Source organism: Hypomesus nipponensis, chromosome 15 (assembly GCF_054491055.1).
Source record: "Hypomesus nipponensis isolate SF chromosome 15, ASM5449105v1, whole genome shotgun sequence".
In the NCBI taxonomy this organism is placed as follows: domain Eukaryota; kingdom Metazoa; phylum Chordata; class Actinopteri; order Osmeriformes; family Osmeridae; genus Hypomesus; species Hypomesus nipponensis.
In genome coordinates, this window is record NC_140375.1 from 12,151,302 (window position 1) to 12,169,177 (window position 17,876).

At 41.4% G+C, this 17,876-nt stretch overlaps 1 protein-coding gene across 7 annotated transcripts in view; it reads left to right on the forward strand.

Moving 5' to 3' along the window:
• The window catches only part of arhgap42b (Rho GTPase activating protein 42b), a 36,766-nt gene that overhangs the window by 4,749 nt on the left and 14,141 nt on the right, over positions 1–17,876 (forward strand). For all 7 annotated transcript variants that reach the window (XM_084673967.1, XM_084673963.1, XM_084673964.1 and 4 more), the window contains exons 2-4: positions 2,496–2,591; positions 5,451–5,512; positions 12,560–12,631. In XM_084673967.1, the coding sequence (XP_084530093.1) occupies positions 2,496–2,591; positions 5,451–5,512; positions 12,560–12,631 (230 nt within the window). The remainder of the gene's footprint in view (positions 1–2,495; positions 2,592–5,450; positions 5,513–12,559; positions 12,632–17,876) is intronic.

The following is a 17,876-nucleotide window of genomic DNA, read 5'->3' on the forward strand; positions in this document are numbered from 1 at the left end:
TACACTCTAATGGTGCATTATGTTAGTCACTCACTCATTACATAAGTTGTGTAACTTATATTACACAACTATAGCACAATAACACATGACTTCCCTCTCTGTGGATCCCATGAGTGGCAATAAGCTACATATAGTGTTGTAACATGAAAATGTGAGGGGATGCATGTGCAGACTCACTCTACTTGCTGTACCTTTGGTAAGTCAACACAGCACACTGTGAAATGATGACAGCTCCAGTAGATGCATCCCTGACCCATTTCAACCACCAAGAGCCAATTCTTATGCATTTGTATTTCTTGTTTTATTTTCGGATGCGTCGACGATGAGGCACAACAGTCATTTGTCAGTATGTCAGTTTCGGTCTCACAATTACATAGAAATAACCAGTAAAAAAAAAAAAGACTTTGTTCGTTTAATTTAAATACAAACAGCTCATTACAATAATCACTCGGTTGTAGTCCTCTGAAAGATGCCCTAGGTTCATTATCGCTGAAATCTGGAGATCAAAGGTAGAAACACGAAACGCTGTGGAATATTTTGAGCACAGTGATCCTGAGGCCAGAGATAAGATGAAGCAGATAGACGTCAAACTGCATGGAGTGTGTTGTGACACACGGCGACTGCTTCTCTGAAAGGAGGCAGAAATAGGAAACAGCTACCGTGCCTTACTAAAGTGACAGGTAAGCCCTGTGGGCCTGGATGCCGTCGTACTGTACACCAGCTTCCACTATACCATTAGCAACATGGAGTGGATTTGAGTGCTGGGAGAAAGTAGCCTTTTGAAAGTGTCGCTTGGAATGGACACTGTGAGCAGTGCAGGACCAGGGGAAATGTCCTCCTTTTTAAATAAATACAGCTCTAAAGCTGCAAAACATTTTCCATGATTCCATGTACGGATGTCCTCTTCAGTTCATAGTGTCTTCGAGTAAACATAAAAGGTGGATTCTTGGACTGGGAAGCAAGGAGCAGGTCACAACAGCTGGTCTGAGCCCAGTTGAGTGTCAGAGGTAAAAGGTTATGCATTATTGATGGTCTTGGTGGCCTGCGATGACAACTGGAGCAAGGTATCGATCTCAGAGCTGCAGCCTTGAAACCAGGGTAGGAACGTAAGGAGCACTTCATTGACACCATACATCTTCTGCAGAGTCCATTTACTAGCTCTCAATAGTACAAACTGCAGCAGTGTGGAAAAATACATACACCCATCTATTCAAGAACCTTTTGACCTAATCTGTCCACATATTGTAGAGGTTATTCTGAGGAAAAAACTAAAAACTTTGTTTTGGTTATTTCTGTAGTGGTATTGTATCTGTGTGCTTTTAAAAATAGCAAATGGTATAGTAATGTATTCCAATGAATATATTAATATATATTCTGAATATCCAAATACTTTACAAATATTTTTATGACACGTAAGCAGAAAAGCCTTTCATCCCCTACATTAGAACATACTCATTTAGCCTACATTGTCTAAATTGTGTCTAGGTTTTGGCAGTTTCTAAAGCAGTTCCAGAAACAAGAATAGTATGTTATTGTCCATTGAAACCACAAATCATCAGCCAACTACAAGTTTAAAAACAGACAAAACTTTTCACCACAATAGCTCTCTATCAAGCCTGAACACCAAAAGTTCAGAATTTTTCCTGTCTACATTTTCTCTAATGTCTGCATTTATCTTGCTTAACAGACAAGAGCCTTTCAAGTTCAGAATTCTTTGAACTAAAGACATGGCTGCCAAAGAGTGAAAACAATTGGTGACTCGTTTTCGTCAGTAGTGAGTACAAGTAAAATGTGTCTTTGAGACAGGGATGTCGGCTGCAATCTCAAACATCACATTTTTGTTCATATTTTCTGCTGTTCCACAAATGTATCCTGATGGTGAACTATATGACACATACTCAATTATGATCTTGTTGGACTAGTTGTCATGCCATGGCAACAGCAACTTTTCACAGTGTACTAGTCAGTACAACACAGAGAATTTAAAGTTAATTTCTAGTTTTTTGTCTAAACACATTACAAATGTTAGAAATGTATTGTACTATGTAGTACTGCATTGTGCAGTAAGACCCTAACCCTAACCTTTTTCAACATTTTTTAAATAGCTCCACTCTCATGAGTTAACACTGATGGTGTTAAATGAACAGTTTGAAATAAGCTGTGTTATACTGTCTATAGTAGGTTACATGTCAAATAGTAAGTGTTAGCTGTTAACAGTATACTTGTAATAATAAATAATACAGGAACATTGAATCAAACCAATTATATGTGATTCATGCCCTTTGTGCAACAATACCCATGCTTAATGATGGTTATTTCACTTTGCTTTTGACCTATTTCTGTTCATATGCAAGTCACATGGCAGGTTGTTTTATAATAAAGGTATAATGATGGCCATTGAGCCCTGTCCTGACCCTAATTGCACAGAAGTGAGTGATGCGCCTGGCCATGCTTCATACAGTACCTAACATTAAGCACCTCTCTCTTGTTTATAGACTTCTCTGCAGCTGTCCAGAAGTTTTCCCAGTCCTTGCAGGAGTTCCAGTTTGAGTGCATCGGCGATGCAGAGACAGACGACGAGGTTAACATAGGTAAGTCCCAGTATGCCCAGGGTCTCTGGCCCCTCCCACACAGGTACACACACATGCATATAAACACACACACACATACATACATACATACATACATACATACATACATACATACATACATACATACATACATACATACATACATACATACATACATACTTACATACATACACTCTCTCTTTGTTTTGTTGCCCTCCCATATCGGCAGGGTTGTCATCTTAATGATGACCTTTCTCTGGCATTTCCTTAAAGGTGCCCTATGGAGGCTCATCTTGTGCTGTATTGGCTTGTCCACTCTTTCAGTAGTGAACGGCCCACTGTGCCTCTCAAACCACTCCAGACCAACCAGAGATGATACAGTCATGTGATGTTTCAATGAGTACTGTACATGGAGCAGAGTAGTTAAAAGGGTTGGTCCCTACCAGGATTATCAGGAAATGTTTTTCAGACAGACTTAAGCATACTAATTCCTGGAAAAGCATTCTGGTTTCATGAGTATAGATCTTGCTGTCGTCTGTATTGCATGCATAATGAATGATATTGATTTGCTTATGATGTTTCTCCAACATTTTTTTCCCTCCATCCCTTTAAGTGATCAAAGAGACTAATTGTGATGTGTGTCAGAGATTAATGGAGGTGTAAACCTCCCGGCCTCCAACAGGATCATGAAAGCAGACGAGAACGAAGAGCCTCTCAAAGCTCTAATGGGCACAGATCTCCGCATTGCCCATCCTTTCACCCCAACTCTCACTCTCCCTAATTTCTCCTCCACTCATTATTCTCCGCTTAGCTCCAGGCCTCTTGCTCTGTGGGCCTGGAGACTGCCGAAATCACAGTCCATCTGTGTGGGCGCTGAATGTGAACCCATCCGCGTTAAGCTGTAATATTCATCTGAGTTTGTAACTAGCATTCCTATTTCTCACATGAAGCTGTAGCCGAAGCTTGCTAATGAACGTGTTTAAGGAACAGCAATTATGTTCAATGCAACCCCCAAACTCCCTGAAAACAAGCCTCATTATGATGTACCGTTCTGCAATTTGTAGCGATACAACGCTCAACTGGCCCCAATCAGACACACTGTTGATCTCTGTTTGAACAGTGGAAATGTAGCTGTCCACCTGTTATGCTATTCTGTTGGCCCAGATAGTCATGAAGCGGAGTGTAGAGGCAGCCACGACAGCAGGCTCTCTAACAGCATCACAGGAGTTTGTTGGAAAGCATTTTATTGACTGCAAGAAACTGAGATGTAGCTGTAATCAGCAGCTTTATACACAAAACAGGGCTAAAACAATGGTCAATTAGGGAGGGAACATCACACAATAGTCCTCTCAACACCTTGCTTAAAGAGAAACTTTTTCAAAGTCTTTGGTATTGCCTTCGTGAACCCTTGTCAGCTGCAAGCGAAAAGGCCAGAATCACTATCAGAAGAGAGAAATATAATGGCTTGCTGAAATCAATCTGTTCATCAATGAAACTGTGCTTTCTGACTGACATGGCTGGACCCTTGCACCAACCCCAGCCTGCCTCTTGATGCAGCTTTAGTGCAATTCACTTTGATGCTCCTACTACCCAGCAGAGCACCAGGAGCCTGTCTGTGGAACCAGACGGGTTCACCTGACCTGTTATTGATTTCATTCTATGACTTCCTACAGTGACATTCACATTCCCAACCGTTATCCAGAAATCTATCTGACAACAAGATTGATGTGGCTATAGAAATATTAATTGTTCCAAAAGTTACAAGTCTTGTTCCCCTAAGGTCATGCTTCTATTTCCCCAGTGGATTTTGAAAAGATATCGAAGATGGGATACTTGTTTGAAGCCACCGTTAACATTGTGATTAACAGTACGGCACATGTTGGATATTCAAAATCATCCATATTAATGGATTCTGAGTACATTAGATTCCTCCACAAAGGTCCATTAAATATATAGTCAGCACATTATGCAACATATTTGTCCCTGTTCATCTAGAAAGTCGTCACAGCTTTTTTATTTTATCCAGTGAATGAAAAGCTGGCTGTAACCCCATTCTAGCTTCCATTTCCTGTCTTAAGCATCTAATATTTCCCCTTCTGTGGTCCCACCCAAGGCCTTTACACCCTGTAAGGGTTATTCATTTGATAAAGGAGAATGTAGCATTATTAGGAGCCCTACCCTACACCTAACCTGCATACAGGTTCACTGGTACAGAATCATTGCTCCCTTGCCTTTAAGGCCTCTAAACGCTTTGTGGAAAAGGACAGTGTCTGAGATGATGCATTGCCCCAGTGCCTGTTTGCCGTGGCTGATAATGATGTTGCTGTGTTGGCAAGCAAAGCCACTCGGACTGCTGCTAAATGGCTGAACACAAGGGTGACACAGGTGCTGACCAACAGAGGCCAGCTCTTATCTGGCCCTGGGCTTAATGAAGCTGTGAGGCCACCAACGCACAGCACTCTGCCAGACGAGCCTGTAAGCTAAACGCATCTGCCTTTTATCTGCCAGACTGTCGCTGAATGCAGGCAGTACACATGCATTTTTACTTTATTACAAGGAACATAATGTACTGAATGGGTCGAGATTGTGACCATCCTTTATGTGTTCAGTCAGACAGCGTGAATGCTTTGATATGCCGTTGGACACTCTTCTGGTGTTTTTTAACAAAGCTTATTGATATAATATACTTATTTCCAGTCCCTGTCACAGGTGAATGCACTGTGAATACAAATATATTAGAGAGTAACTGTAAGTGCAACATATACATATATAATAAGAGTGTTTGTGGTGTCTGAAGTCTGGATTCAACTCTTCTAACCCCAAAAATTAAATTTTAAACAAGAAAAAGACATAATGCTGTTGAAATGTTTTGTTTTCCAGCCCAGTCGTTCAAAGAATTTTCCCAGCTGTTGAACACAGTTGAAGAAGAGAGGAAACGCTTGGTAAGAATACAATTATTTGAGTTATTTGTTGTCTTTTTGTTCCACTGAGACCAACCTCAGTTTTATGTAGCAGTTTTTAAATTTGGACTACTCAGCGCTATGTCTCAACACACACAGTAATGTATTGCGGTATAGCATCAACCCTCTGTTGTCAATGACACAACAACTTTGTGTGTCTTTATAATGGCAAAGAAACACATCTTGTCATCTAATATAGCTCTCACATTGGCACTGTCCCAAATACCCAAAGCACCAAATAGAACCCTATGAGTGAACACCCCCTTAGAGTATGACGAACTCAGGGGACAGGGCTGGAGTGTGTGGCACACTAATCCCTTTAACTCAATGTGAAACTGTGGCCCTCCTCACCCCTTCAGGATGTGTTCTGGCACACGACTCTGGCACTGTTTCGCTAGTATAACGCTGTCTGGATGAGAGCTGTCTGGCATAGTCAGGACAGATTTAGGCAAATGGACCACACATGCCAGTTATTTTATATGCTTACTGTTCACTGTATTCCTGAGACATGCCAGGGTCAGAGCGACAGACCTGCCAATCTAATTATCATACAGACACTGACTGAATAAGGATATGCCTCACAACAGACTACAACATCCCAACAATTCTAATTGCATGGATTTTAAAGGACCATGCTTTGAATTGTCGCAAAGCAATGTTTATGGCTATGGGGAATATGTTGTCCCTAAGTTTTTAACCGGCCTGTCTAATACATGGTGTGAATAAATGTGTGAGTAAAAGTGTGAGAAAAACATTTGAAATGGTTAACCTTCTGTCAGGCAAATGATCTTTACTTTCTTCCAATTCAATAGTACATGAAACACATAATGATTGCTCTGTTTTAAGTGAAGGCCACGTTAGGGGTGGAGAGGATAGGTTTTGAGACTTTGAGGTTAATGCGGTCTTCCCATGTCTGCTTGAGCAGAGCTCCTCTAAAACATGGGACTTGCATGTAATGTAGTAAGTTATATACTGTAGAGTGGGTAAAATTTGCTTCCTTCCACTGCTCGTCACAAAATATCCAGATTTACTAGATAAAAGTATAATTCAAAAAACTGTAAGGTAGATCTTTTAAAAAGACAACCTATTTCAGTTGCCTGGTAAATCAGTGCACTATAATGAAGAGTGGGAAGCTTATTAGATCACATTTTCAAAAAAAAATTCCTGCTGTTTGATTTGAGATAGATGCTTTACCCACATTTGAAGATGGGCGATTTGACCGCTAATCCCTGTAGCTGTACTGCTTCATTTATTACTACTGATTCCCTGGAATTTAAATTGCAAGCTTTAAGAAAATATCCCCCCCCCCCCCCCCAAAAAAAAAAAAAAAGAAAAAATATGTTTTATTATTATTGCCCTCATAATAAGGCATACTTTGGATGCAAAGCATGCATTGGCATAGGCCAAGAAATCTGAAAATAGAAATCCTAAAAATGAGTTTTGGCTTTGAGGTATTCTATTGCTGCGGCTTCACAGCTCCTCGTCATCAACCTGTAACTAACAGGATAATGTGATGCAGCATAAAGAGGAAATTCTCTAAATGTTTTCCATCGACGTGAGGTGGATCAGCATTCTTTGTTTCTCCTGAGTCTCATGATTTTTGCATCTGTTAGGAGTGAAACAGTCAGAGAACTGCAAATGACCAGAATGTTCTATTCTCTAGGATACATAATTAAAGTGCAGTTGGCCCATATAACTCAATTCCTAACATGCTTGTTGAGATATGTACAGTGTTTCATCATTAGGACTTTGTATCTTTAATGCAACAATCATTATGAAATATGTTATGTAGGACTTTAAAACCATTCTATAGTTAAAGCATAGAGTGCGCCGGATGGTAAAGGGCTTGAGTAGAGTTTGTAACTGATTAGTACAAACAGATGTGGTCAGAGCCAAGGACTATGAAACTAGTTTGTTAAATAATGAACGTCATTCAAGTCTGAGCTTCAAGCAGCAGTTCCTGAAACCTACCCCATCCCCCTTAACTCATGATTTCACATCTGGACTGAATCTTGGACCAAAAATAGAAAGACAATGACTGAAAAGAAAGCAAATTCACAGACATCCTAGTAGAAAGCACAATCATGCGTCTCGAATGAAGTCTACTTCCCAGGGTGAACTATTAACTAACATGTATTTTAAGGTGCCACCATTGCTCAGGATAAGGTCTCACTGGTAGCACAGAGTATGCCGGCCTGCCCTGTCAAGCATGAAGAGTTTTATTGTCTGTTGGTTTGGCAGGAAGCCAAGTCTGGAATCTTTGTGCCTCTGCACTCTGTGATTGGCTTGCCAGCTACCCAAGTGTGTTATTCTAGGAGAAGACTTATCAAATTCCCCCTTTTAAAGAGTAGCCTGGTATAATTCCCCTGCTGTTAGCTCACGTCAGCAGAAAGAAAGGGGAGAGAGTGAGAGTGAAAGAGACTCTAGTTCTGCATGGTTTGAGATGGTTCAGCGCTGCTGAGTTTGGATGGCATTTCGGAGTGGAAGGGCACTGCCCTGATGTTGTGGCTTTTGCAGTGATGATCAAATCCCTTTGGGAGGGCCTTTTGTGGCTTGGGTGGAAAATTGATTTCCTTTTCCTGTGTTCTGTTGTTGATAAGCTTTCAGAGAGAAGCCATCATCAGGTGTTCCTTTTTAGATTTATGCTCATGCAAATCTCCTTGCGCCACATTGCTGATTAAATTATGCCTCCTTTTTGTAGCTTATCAACACGCCTTGTTTTTGTTCAGAAGTTTGAGGTGCCGAATCAATTGTGAGCATGGAATGTCTTTGCAAATTTGATAAACCACTTTCTCTTTCGTACGTTTAAGTTGTCTATTCAGCCCTGTTTTACTTTATATGTGACCTTAATCATTAATCGTTTGTTTTGTTTGTCACCTAGAAACGAATCAAATAATCTGTGTTGTGAACCCCCTTTTGCTTTTTTGACTACAAAATGAGAATCTCAAGAGCTCATGCAGCTACTGTTTACCACATGACAGCACAGTAACTTCAGGGTGTGGGCACCTTGTGTGCTGGCCTGTGAATGAAGGAATGTCCTATTGACTGTGACAAAACAGCAGCAATGAAAGGAGGCCTTTGTTCCCCACATTTTTGAGAGCTTGTTTAATGAGACCCTGAAGAGCATTTGCATACATCTCTTGTATCAGACCTTTGTGATTTGTACCTCAGGCTCCAAAGTCAACTGCAGTTAATAAAAGTAATCTTCCAGTCCATAGACAACCATTAAATTGAACATGGAAGACCTCAATCCCTTAAGTGGTTTGTATGCAGCCCATTGTAACCTAATTGCATGCCCAGATAAACATTTGGTATGCATGTCTTAAGTGGAAAGTGTTTCGTTTTATTTTATGACTTGCAGCAGACAATACATGCTGTGTGGTGAGCATTGACATACTGTACTGTAAAAAAAAAAAAAAAAAAAAGAAAGTTTTTAGGAATACATCCAGTTTCAAACTACTTTATCTCTGTTACAGTACTTGCAAGAACTTAAGTATGCCTTCCAGCTGCACACAGTATTTCATTGTGCTCTCCACTACAACCATCCCTTGTTAAAGAAATACATCTTAAGGATGCCTCAGGGTGGTTTGAAACAAGCTTGGGAGATACACGCAGATAGAAACAGACGGGTCTCTGCAGGTTATACAGTGTGCCAGGTTATGGGCTCCACAAGATTAAACCAGTTATTTTTAATGAAAGACGGACAGAGCTGTTTTTCTGTTTTAAGACTCAATGTATCATGGCTGTTTCACTTGTATCGCTGTGATGGCGTCTCTGTAGTGTGCCAACTGAAACTCGCTACTGTATAAGTAGACAGTTTGTGAATACTGTATGTGTCACCACAATGAAGTTGGTTATAAGGTTGTGAGTTTTTCTCTCATGGTGCACATAATCAGTCTGGAGACAGCAGCTCTTTTTCTTGCTTTATGTGTGTGTGTGTGTGTGTGCAAGTGGTGTGTGCGTGCTTGCGTGTGTGTCTGAAATGCATAGGGGGCGTTTAGACAGAGCTGCTGGGAGAGCTGTTTGGGAACATAATGCATTTCCTGTCTCTGCTGTCGACTAAGGGAATGCACTGGTCGCCAGAGCGCCAGAGGTGCTAAAATAACTCTTCACACAGAATTATTTTTCTCTCCACTGTATTACACTAAAAAGGACAGTTAGCATGCCTTCATCGATGTATAAAACATCAACATTAAAATCTTTGATAGCTCAGCAGGAAAATTATTTTGCCTGTCTCATGATGTTGCTTTCCAGGCGAACCTAGGACTGTATGTTCCAGAAACCTTTTAAGACCATTAGGGATCTTCTCAAGACAAATTTATTTTTTAGTGCCTTTTCAGTAAGCTGTACCGATGCCTCTAAGTAGAGTGTTATTTGCTCTCATATAAATAAGTGGGTGTTCAATAGGGTAGGACGAAATACAAAACTAGGTGCTACTGCCATCTTAGATGAAAGGCTCACTGTTAGCTCTGTGGCAACTTTCCCACAATTTTTATATGCACTATTGAATGTGATGCGGGGCTAGAACTGAAACATACTGCTGTTTCTCACAGCCTCTTTTCAAAGGTCAGATCATGTGCTTCTTCTAACCTCTCGAAATGTGATGCCCTGTCATATCCTCATGGTGAAGGTGGAAGTGATTTTTATCTACAGTGACAACTAGATATGGCTGGCATGGTTCACTTCTCTCTGTCTCTCTGTCCAGCTCGGCAACTTATAGGTTAATTATGCCATCAAGCTTTGTTTTAATGCTTGATGAATTGCTGCAATGGTTTTAAGAGATTTGAAAAACTTAAAGAGTTTATATTTAGTTTTCATGTTACCTATCTTGATGAGAGTGTATTACTGTAACTCATTGAATCTGTATATGGTTATACATTTGTATAATGTATATATATATATATATATATATATTCCTAATGGATATTGGTCAGAATTTAAACATAGACTGCTGATCCAAAGGGGTTAACCCCCCCGCCCCCAAACACACACACAGACATGTTTAATTATGCAAACATGCTTTTGTTATATTATAGCACTGAAGTTAGACCTTTTCAATACTTGTAGATGAGTCTCATCAAGTTTCAAGTTCATAGACGTCACTGACTGATATTATATTGTATACTGTATGCTGGTATCTATAAAAAACAGTCATTGTTAACTTTTGTAAATGACTGCCATGAAATATTCCCATCCCCGGGTCACATTTGGATACCCATACTGGCCCACTTCCTCCTGGGAACCAGACACAACAGCAACACGCCTTCTGACACACTCATACACGCATACACACTCAACTGGCCATGCTGGGACAAAAACTCACTGTGAATCGTGATACATGTCAATGAACAACTTCTGATAATGACCAACAAACACCCAATAACTAAATCATTAATGACATGTGTTGACGCTGACTTGAAATCCAGAGTCCCCATTAAGATCACTCTAAATAACAGTCATTGTTAAATAAATCCAAGAACAACTTTGAAATGTTGATATTTGTAAAGCAAAGCAAGCACACATACAGTACAATCAAGCACACTGACAGTCATCCCTGTAGCTGGTAATTAAATTGCTGAGGGGTATTGTAGCTTCTTCAGCATCACACAATCCAATTGTTCAATCCTATTGCGGCAGAGTGTGAGTTAGGGCATATCACCACAATGCTAGAAATGCATAATGCTACAAATCCAGGGAGCCCCAAGTAAGCCTTTTCAGATGGATGAATGTCACATTCATTTCATTTAGAAATACTGTAATTATCTGCAAATTTGCTGAAATGTTTGATATCCCCAAAAATTAGACCTTAACATGCATTATGACAAATTCTACATAGTGTCTAGATACAGTAATCTGTCAAATCATGCTGTTTTTTATTAAAGCTTGCCTTGCGATTAGAATACAAGAGAGAATTGTAACAATGTTAGGGAATAAAGGCAATTTCTGGAAATAGTTGGAACTTTAAAATGTATATTAAGCACCAGTGTGGGTGTGGGTGAAGGGGATCGCAGGGTATTTTGAGAGAATGAAAACACTTTGTGATGTATGGGTCATAACAGAAGCGGTCCTCTCCGGAAAGAGGCGAGGGGAAGAGCCAAAGTGATTGTGGGAGAAAGTGAGAGTGATAACTCGGAGGATGGTTGCAGGGCGCGCAAGGCTGAAAGTCCATCTGAATAGACACCTTTAAAATGAGAGTGGGTATTATGGATGTATTATGGAGCTCCGTCCCTAGTTTATCACATACAGTCATGGCGCAGAATAACACGCTAAATCAGGGCAAGTTCCTTGTCTTTCCTGACAGCCCTCTACCACTCAGCTGTACGAGTGTGATGTCACCTGATCACAAGCGATGGAAGAGCCTCTACAGGAAATTCAGCCCAAACCTTAATGGGGCGCCTCTGAAGCGCTCACCCAGCCACGATGGAGGATATACTGTAATAGATGCTATATATCTCCTGTTATCTGTTTCTGGCTGGAATGAGTGTGAGGCTGCTTAAGAGAAACCTCCACTGGGGCCATGACGCAGCCTGCTAAACTCGTCCAGGAGAAGCCAGCCACTGATCTATAGAGACATACTTCAAAAATGTAAATGCATTTTGCACTCTAGCGTTGTACGGCTCTTTCATTCCCTGCTCCCCTGTCATATTTCAACCAGGTCTGACAATGCTGGTATTTCACAGCTCACATGTGAAAGATTCAATTTCACTCATTTGCGGGATTATTGCTGGCGACCAAATCCCATATCTGTTCTGTTCATTTCTCCCGGGGCCACAAAGGAACACATTTTTCATTGTCACTGGCTTAAAAGATATTGATACATCTGATTATGTTATAGATGGTTTCAGATTATGTGTGTCCTACTGTCTCTACTATTTCTTTGTGCTGTGAACTCTATTATTAACTACTAGTAGATCTTGAGCTTTAATGTGCATACTATATGCAAATAGGTTTCTCCCATCCACCAACACTGTGAATGCATGACAGTGAATCAGAATCATCAAAAGGTTTTCTTTCACTCTTTTTTTTCAGATACAGAATGCAGATGATGTTTTAATCACACCATTGGAAAAATTCCGGAAGGAACAGATTGGCGCTGCAAAAGTAAGTGAACGTAAAAGCTCGAACAAAGCATGCTGTCCATTATCAACTAAGAATTTCCAACAAGTCAATCATCAACACAATCTCCCACTTTGATATGACATTCTCATTGTACACTTTGCTTAAATGCATTGAGCACCTCGACCTGTGCCTTCACTAGACTAGCCTGGGCATTGCTTTTCCCCAAGATCTTTTTTCCGCTGCCGCAGCGGCTTGTTCCAGCAGTAGCTGACCACATTCTGAACTGCGGTCTCGTTGCTTCAAGCCCCGCTTTAATTTCATACCAAAGCCGTGGCGCATGAAAGGTCTAGCAGACTGTTTGTGGTCACTCCTTTGTGAGATCACACACATGCTGTCGGAGTTTCACACAACTCTCTATCACCTCCCACTGAGATCCAGAGTCAGACCCATCTCTTCACAGTGACTGAGATCCAGAGTCAGACCCACCTCTTCACAGTGACTGGGATCCAGAGTCAGACCCACCTCTTCACAGTGACTGAGATCCAGAGTCAGACCCACCTCTTCACAGTGACTGAGATCCAGAGTCAGACCCATCTCTTCACAGTGACTGAGATCCAGAGTCAGACCCATCTCTTCACAGTGACTGAGATCCAGAGTCAGACCCACCTCTTCACAGTGACTGAGATCCAGAGTCAGACCCATCTCTTCACAGTGACTGAGATCCAGAGTCAGACCCATCTCTTCACAGTGACTGAGATCCAGAGTCAGACCCACCTCTTCACAGTGACTGAGATCCAGAGTCAGACCCATCTCTTCACAGTGACTGGGATCCAGAGTCAGACCCATCTCTTCACAGTGACTGAGATCCAGAGTCAGACCCATCTCTTCACAGTGACTGAGATCCAGAGTCAGACCCACCTCTTCACAGTGAATGATTCTCCCATCTGTACATAGGCCCAACCTTGTGAGAAACATTCCAACCTCAAAGTCAGAATCTGACTTTTTATATCTGTTCTGCAGAAAATACCGGCTTGCAAAGAGATTGAAATAGAGCACTGTACGTAGTTTGTGTCCTCACTGATAGGTAAAGCAAATATCACATAAGGTCAGTAACATGGGTCATTTTGTTTCACTATCCTCTCCTAACCTGTGTCTGTTTTAGCTCTATGAGTGTCAGAACCATCAATCAGCCATATTGAGGCAACAGCACTAATTTCTCTGCCGTTTGTCTAACACAGACATGCACTCAGTGTTATTGCCCCTTGCTTTCTGTGTATAAAATGGCTTCTTAAAAGCCAGACCCCTGTCACTCCCTTCCTCTTTATTTTGTTTTCTCAAACCACTTCCTCCTAATGGTCCAGCCCCCCACCCCTTCCCAATCCCCAGCCCACACTCCTTTGCTGAACATTAGTCGTACCAGAGTGAGATAAAAGGCAGAGATCACGAGTGCCAAGACAACTTTCCACCATTCCAAGAATCCTGAGGGATCTTAAAGCAGTGTGACCCCTCAAGTGGCTGCTTGCCATATCGGTGGACATCAGATGAACAAACGAGGGAGTGCTTACCTTATTAGGAAATACAGCTGGTTATTCCAGTGAGGTCACTCACTGATGGATTGCCTTCCAAGGCCAAAACACAACAGTTTCATGGCAATAACATGAACTGTACACATAAGCAGACACACACACCCAAACAAGAAACAGGCATACTCTTTTTTCACACACACTTTTGTGGTTCCAGAAAATCTTAATAAGCCGCGTAAATTCAGTAACGTACATCTACAAATTCAAAGGTAAACACTAGGCTGGTTTGTTTTCTTAAGACTTGAATACAGAAATGAAACTTCCCAGAGTTGTCATGTGCCATTTGGTGGAAGCATACAGAACTGAAATGAACTGTAACAAGCTTTCTATTCCATTTATAGACTTACTAAATCAAAGCTTTTAAATGGTCTTCAATGTATACTTTTATTTTTGAGTGAAGTACTCGTATTTCAGAATCTTAAACAAAACTGATATTAAAATGTAACAATCATTTTTCAAATTTTGTTTCTATGGTATCTGCTTTTAAGTCCCATGGGAAATACCATACTGTAGGATATATTTTGTACCCTTAGAATGTGGCTGGCAAAGACTTCTTTAATAATATAATATGTTCTTACAATAATTAACCCAAAAATAGGTAATTTCATTGTATTAATCAAAATCCCCATTATGCAGTCATTTTATAGTATCATTTTTTACTGTTTTGGTTAGTTATTTCCTCTTATATAGTAGCTACTGTAGTCTACCTGTGTGTACTTGGTTCTTGAGCACATGAAGCACTTGTAGACATCACTCACCAATCTCTGCACCTTAATGACTCAACCTCAGGCTTAAACCCAGACAGCCATAAGGACTGTATGTTGGAGCCAAGGGTGGTAAACTGCCTGGAGCTGACTCAGCATTAGCTGTGCAAGCACGTGTGTGTGTTGTGGGTGTGTGAACACTTGTGTGTGTGCAAGACCTTGAAATTTGTGCAGGCTCCAAAGATATTCTCTCACCTAAACAGCAGAGGGGTTTGACTTGCGGGCTGCAAAGCTCTGAGGTGGTGTGTCTCACCTATAAGGCATCTGTAATAAGGGGCACCATGGGTGTCTTATGCAACCTGGGTGTGAAGAGTTAACACGTGCCCACACAGCCCAACCCGTATGATGGTCCGGTGATCATGGTGGCTCAAGTGATCAGGACTGTCATTATACATTTATAGTCCAGACAGACCGCTGATGATTAGCTCCTCTCTTAAAAAAAAAAAAAAAACGATCATTATCTATTACAGATGTTTTTGACAATAAAAGTCAAGTCATCCAACTACAATTGTTCCTCATGCGCAATAACACACAAAAAAAATATATATATAAACACACACAGATCTTTAGAAAGAGTCTTCCACTGAAACATTGTTAACATTTTCTTCAATTTAGTTTCAGGGTAATTAGGGTGGCTTGAATTAAGGCATCTGTTGTTTGTTTTCATGTTTACTAACTTCTGCAGAAGGGAATAATGTATTTCCCCCCTTTTAAGTAAAATACTGTAGCTTGACAAAAGCCCATTTTTTTCTGCCTCTCTGGAAGCAGACCTGCCCGTGTGTGGTGGAGCATCAGCATAACCCCACTATTGCTGTCTAATCGCCATTCTGGACCCCTGCTCCAATTAGACGCAGTTTTAATGAGCTGAGAGAGATGGTTTGCAGAATTCTTGCTTTCATGTTCCTTCCCACAGACACACATTTACTGTCTGTGTGAGCGTGTGAGTGTGTGTGTGCGTGTATGGCTGCTAGCCTGTAATAGAAGGAAGCAGAGACTGCCTTTGGAGATTTCAGAATGTTGGACCAAAATGTGGCAATAGTGTCTGATATCTGTGTTGATCTGCTCCACACCCACCATGCCCACTTCCCACACCTCTGCTTGCGACTGTTACCATGGTGATTAGAGGCTCTAAATTCAGGGCCCTAAGGGTCGTTAGGGCCTGTGTCAAACCAAGGCAGTACATGGCTGTTAGGTTTGACTTACTTGGATTGGTGTCTGTTGTACAGTATGGAGCACTTACCTTGCTCCAGAGTTGGTTGCACCTAAGGAGAGGGGGAACACCTGCCGGTGACTCCCAGCTGACTAGTCTTTCTGCAAGGCTTCCTGGATAATTAGCAGACTCTCCCACCTGAGAAAAGGACCATCAAAGAACACTAACAATAATGACAGCATGCTGGCAAGAGACTTCCTCATCAAGGAATATCAGTGCTCACAAAGTAAGCACCAGGGTAGCCTTTAGCTATTTGATTCTCGTTTATGCATAAAGGCAAACTAAACAGATGAGGAAGTCTGACTAGCAGGAGAAACCACAGGGAGGTGCCTGGCAGTCCCAGTTAGGCTCCATCTGTCCTTGGCGGTCGGATAGCTGGAAGGCTATGACATAAGGTTCTGTCAGGGACTTGTAAAAGGCTCCAGGGTCTGTCTATCAATGGCTGTGTCCCCTGCCACCCTACATCAGGCTTCAAAACTTCTCTCTAACACCCGCCTTCTCTCTAACACCAGCCACCACCATCACCAGGGTGTCAGATCTGTAAAGTGTCGCTACCCGATTTTGATGGCCATAGAACCCTGAGAGGGAATTTGGCCCTCAAAGTGAGCACAGACCTGTAAACATCCGTACTCCTGGAAGTTCATTTAATGGTTTAACCAGTTCATACACATTCTGCCAGGATCTAAACTAAGCTAGGGAGTGTTGAATTACGGTATCCGCAGCTCACTGTAGTCGTACCTGGCCTTTTCACTCTCCCTTTCTCTCTATCCCTATGTCTGTTAGCGTGTTAAACAGTAAGTGTACACACATGCCAGGAGTTTCCTGGAACAGTAACATCCGCTCTGTTGGAAAGGGCAGGGGCTCTGACTGCACCTAAAGCTCTTCATTTGACGTAATCCCCAGTGTGTGTGGCTTCCCCTGGGTTTTCTTTGGGTGGATTCTTCCCAAATGACATGTCAACAGCATTCACAAAGACACTGTCTACTCTCCTTTTGCTCTCCAATAAAAACTGTACAAACCCAATGGGAAATTTATTTTCTGTCAACATTATATCATATTTATTTATCTTTTTATTTATTTGGTGTTATACCTGTTTATTTTCTTTCCAGATGAGTATGGGGATGTACACAACATTGATTTGTCAACCCCCTAAAAATACCATCTTGGGCCAGACATCAAGAAAGACGGAAATAGGAATGTAACACATGAAATTATATATTGATTTTTGTGGGGAATTGTAATAGTAATGTAGGGGGTAAGAGGGTCGTGTTTGAATTTGCGTCCAATGATTTAAAGTGAGATGGGACTGCTGAAACATGCTGTGTTACGTCATATCAGTAGGTAGCAGATTAGGCCCAGGGTTAATTCAAGGGCCATGGGAATAAAAACAAGCAACCAAAGGTCTGGTTACAGTGGCAGTTTGCTCTAAATATCCCTTCCCCTCTGTCTCTCGACAGGCCCTTTGGTGTGTGTTTGTAGAGTGAGAAGGAGAATAAGTGGGTGAAGACTGGTTTAGAGTCCAGGCATGCAGTGTTTTAAATCAGGACAAGCTTGGCTACCCTCAGCCAGACGGATACTTTCTGCTTGGACAGAGTATCATTACGGCCTGTGAATTGGATCTGTTGTTAGGTGAAGTGTTCAAACTCCAAGTCCATGTGGTTAGTAAATGGGCATCTGGCATAAAATATCGATTTCCAGCTCGTAAGCTCAACACTGACGAGAGTCCGTAG